Source organism: Chinchilla lanigera, unplaced genomic scaffold (genome assembly GCF_000276665.1).
Source record: "Chinchilla lanigera isolate Chin_1 unplaced genomic scaffold, ChiLan1.0 scaffold00051, whole genome shotgun sequence".
Taxonomy (NCBI): domain Eukaryota; kingdom Metazoa; phylum Chordata; class Mammalia; order Rodentia; family Chinchillidae; genus Chinchilla; species Chinchilla lanigera.
In genome coordinates, this window is record NW_004955452.1 from 3,846,008 (window position 1) to 3,847,958 (window position 1,951).

A 1,951-nucleotide genomic window follows, 5' to 3' on the forward strand; every position below is an offset into this window, starting at 1 on the left:
CCGCTCCGTCCTCTCCGCGCGCCCGCGGCCTCCCACGCAGGCCCGGAGCCCCTGCCCCGTCTCCTACCTAGTGTCGTCGGCCACATTCCTGACGAACAGAGACGTGTTAGGGGGGCGCAGATAGCGGGACATGACGGCGGCGTCACTCTCGACCTGGAGCACTAACGGGCTCGGCAAACCGTCCGCGACTACAGCGGCGGCACCGCAGACACACAACCAGAGGGCTCCGCTAAGGCAACCACCTCTTCTCGCGAGACTTCGCTCCCGCCTCCACTCCTCCCCACACCTCTACGCAGACCTTGCATCGGCGACGGTTGGTTCTCGCGAGATTACCAGTCGTGCGCCTGCGCACGCAGAGGGTTGGAGCACGCTCCGCAGCCTCGGTATCATTCATTGGCTCCTGACACTGCCTCTTCCCCTCCCCCTCAGCCGCTCTTTCTTTCTTTAGCTTCATTTTCCCGCCCTTTTCTGCATTGCAGCTCCCCTCCCCCAGCTCAAGCTGATGTTTTAGACTTAATGAGAGGTTTTTAAAAAACCTGTGGAAATTTTAATCTGATGTTACTACTTACTACATTTAAACAAATATGATCCAACACAGTAGGAGATACCTTAAACTCCAGCCCCATGTTTAAACAGAAGCCTTTAAGAAGAGAAAAACGCTATCTTCATGTGCCACACAAAAAAATCGGAATATCAAATCTATAGAGATTTTGCTCATATCCTGTACTTTATATTAACTCTACTCTCAGAACAAAACTTAATAGTTAACACCATCACTTTAATCTGTATTAGGTGATCATAATTTTTTCATTTTTCCTTTGTTTTCTGAGGTAGAGTCTCACTACACAGTTCAGCTTCATTCCTCTTGCCTCAGCCTCAGAAAGTCCCAGGATCACAGGCTTGTACCACTGTGCATAGCAGTAACATTCCTTTTATATGTATCAAAACTCATACAGAACCATGAGTTATGAGTTGCAAAAGCGGATTTATTTTTTGCACCGGTCCATTAAGTTTAAGTACACAAACTAAGACAAAAATACAAGTGCCAGCCGGGTGTGGTGGTGCACGCCTGTAATCCCAGCACTCCGGAGGCTGAGGCAGGAGGATCATTGTGAGTTCCAGACAAGCCAGGGCTATAAGGTGTGCTCAAAGCCAGCTTGAACTGCATAGGGATACACTGTCTCAACAAACAAACAAATAAACAAGAAAACCCACAAGAGCTAGAGAGGTTTTTAAGGCATTATAATCTGGAGGATCACACTAAAATTCACACTAAAATGTATTAGGTGATCATAATTTTTTCATTTTTCATTGTCTGGTCCAAGTTATGTCCAGGCTTTAATTAGATCCTTGACTAGAATAAGAAATTTTTACAGCTCCTGTTGTGTGTGCAAAGAAAGTTGTGTGACCTTGCAGAGGCCTGGGCCCGACTCCCCAGCGCTTCCTGCAAGTCCCGGCCCACACTCCTTCCTTGTGCCTTGCCAGAGGAATGAAGTCTCTGATACCTCCACTGTCCCTGAAGTTTCCTCCTCAGAAAAAGCCTATCCACACTTTCAGTCTCGGGCTTTATTGTGTATACTAAATTTGTTGCCAATGGCTTCCAGTGTGCAAAGTTCCCATATTGCAGGACTTTTATTTTTGTTGTTATTTTTTCGGTCCTAGGGATCTAACCTAGGCCCATTCTTATGCTAGGTAAGCACTCTACTACTGAGCTACATACTTAGCATCCCTTCTCCCCTTTTAATGTGAGTTATAATATTTACTGAATTAAAATTTACAGTGGAAAAATTCTATTTATTTATTTATTCTTTTTTTTTTTTTTGAGACAGGGTCTCACTACGCAGTTCAGAAGAGATTGGGCATGTTCAGGGTGATATGGCCGTAGACTCACTATGCAGTTCAGGCTGGTCCTGAGCTCAATCTGTAGCCCAGGCTGGTCTCAACCTTACAA

General features: G+C 46.0%; 1 protein-coding gene across 6 annotated transcripts in view; it reads right to left on the bottom strand.

The window, feature by feature from the left end:
• Srsf10 (serine/arginine-rich splicing factor 10) overlaps positions 1-285 on the bottom strand; it is a 14,748-nt gene extending 14,463 nt beyond the window's left edge. For 2 of the 6 annotated variants that reach the window (XM_013519618.1, XM_005394789.2), the window contains exon 1: positions 68-283. In XM_013519618.1, the coding sequence (XP_013375072.1) occupies positions 68-132 (65 nt within the window). In that variant the 5' untranslated portion in view covers positions 133-283. Of the gene's footprint in view, positions 1-67 lie in introns of all 6 variants that reach the window. The other 4 variants (XM_005394794.2, XM_005394792.2, XM_005394791.2 and 1 more) reach the window with 3 other exon arrangements.
• Positions 286-1,951: the final 1,666 nt, after the last annotated feature.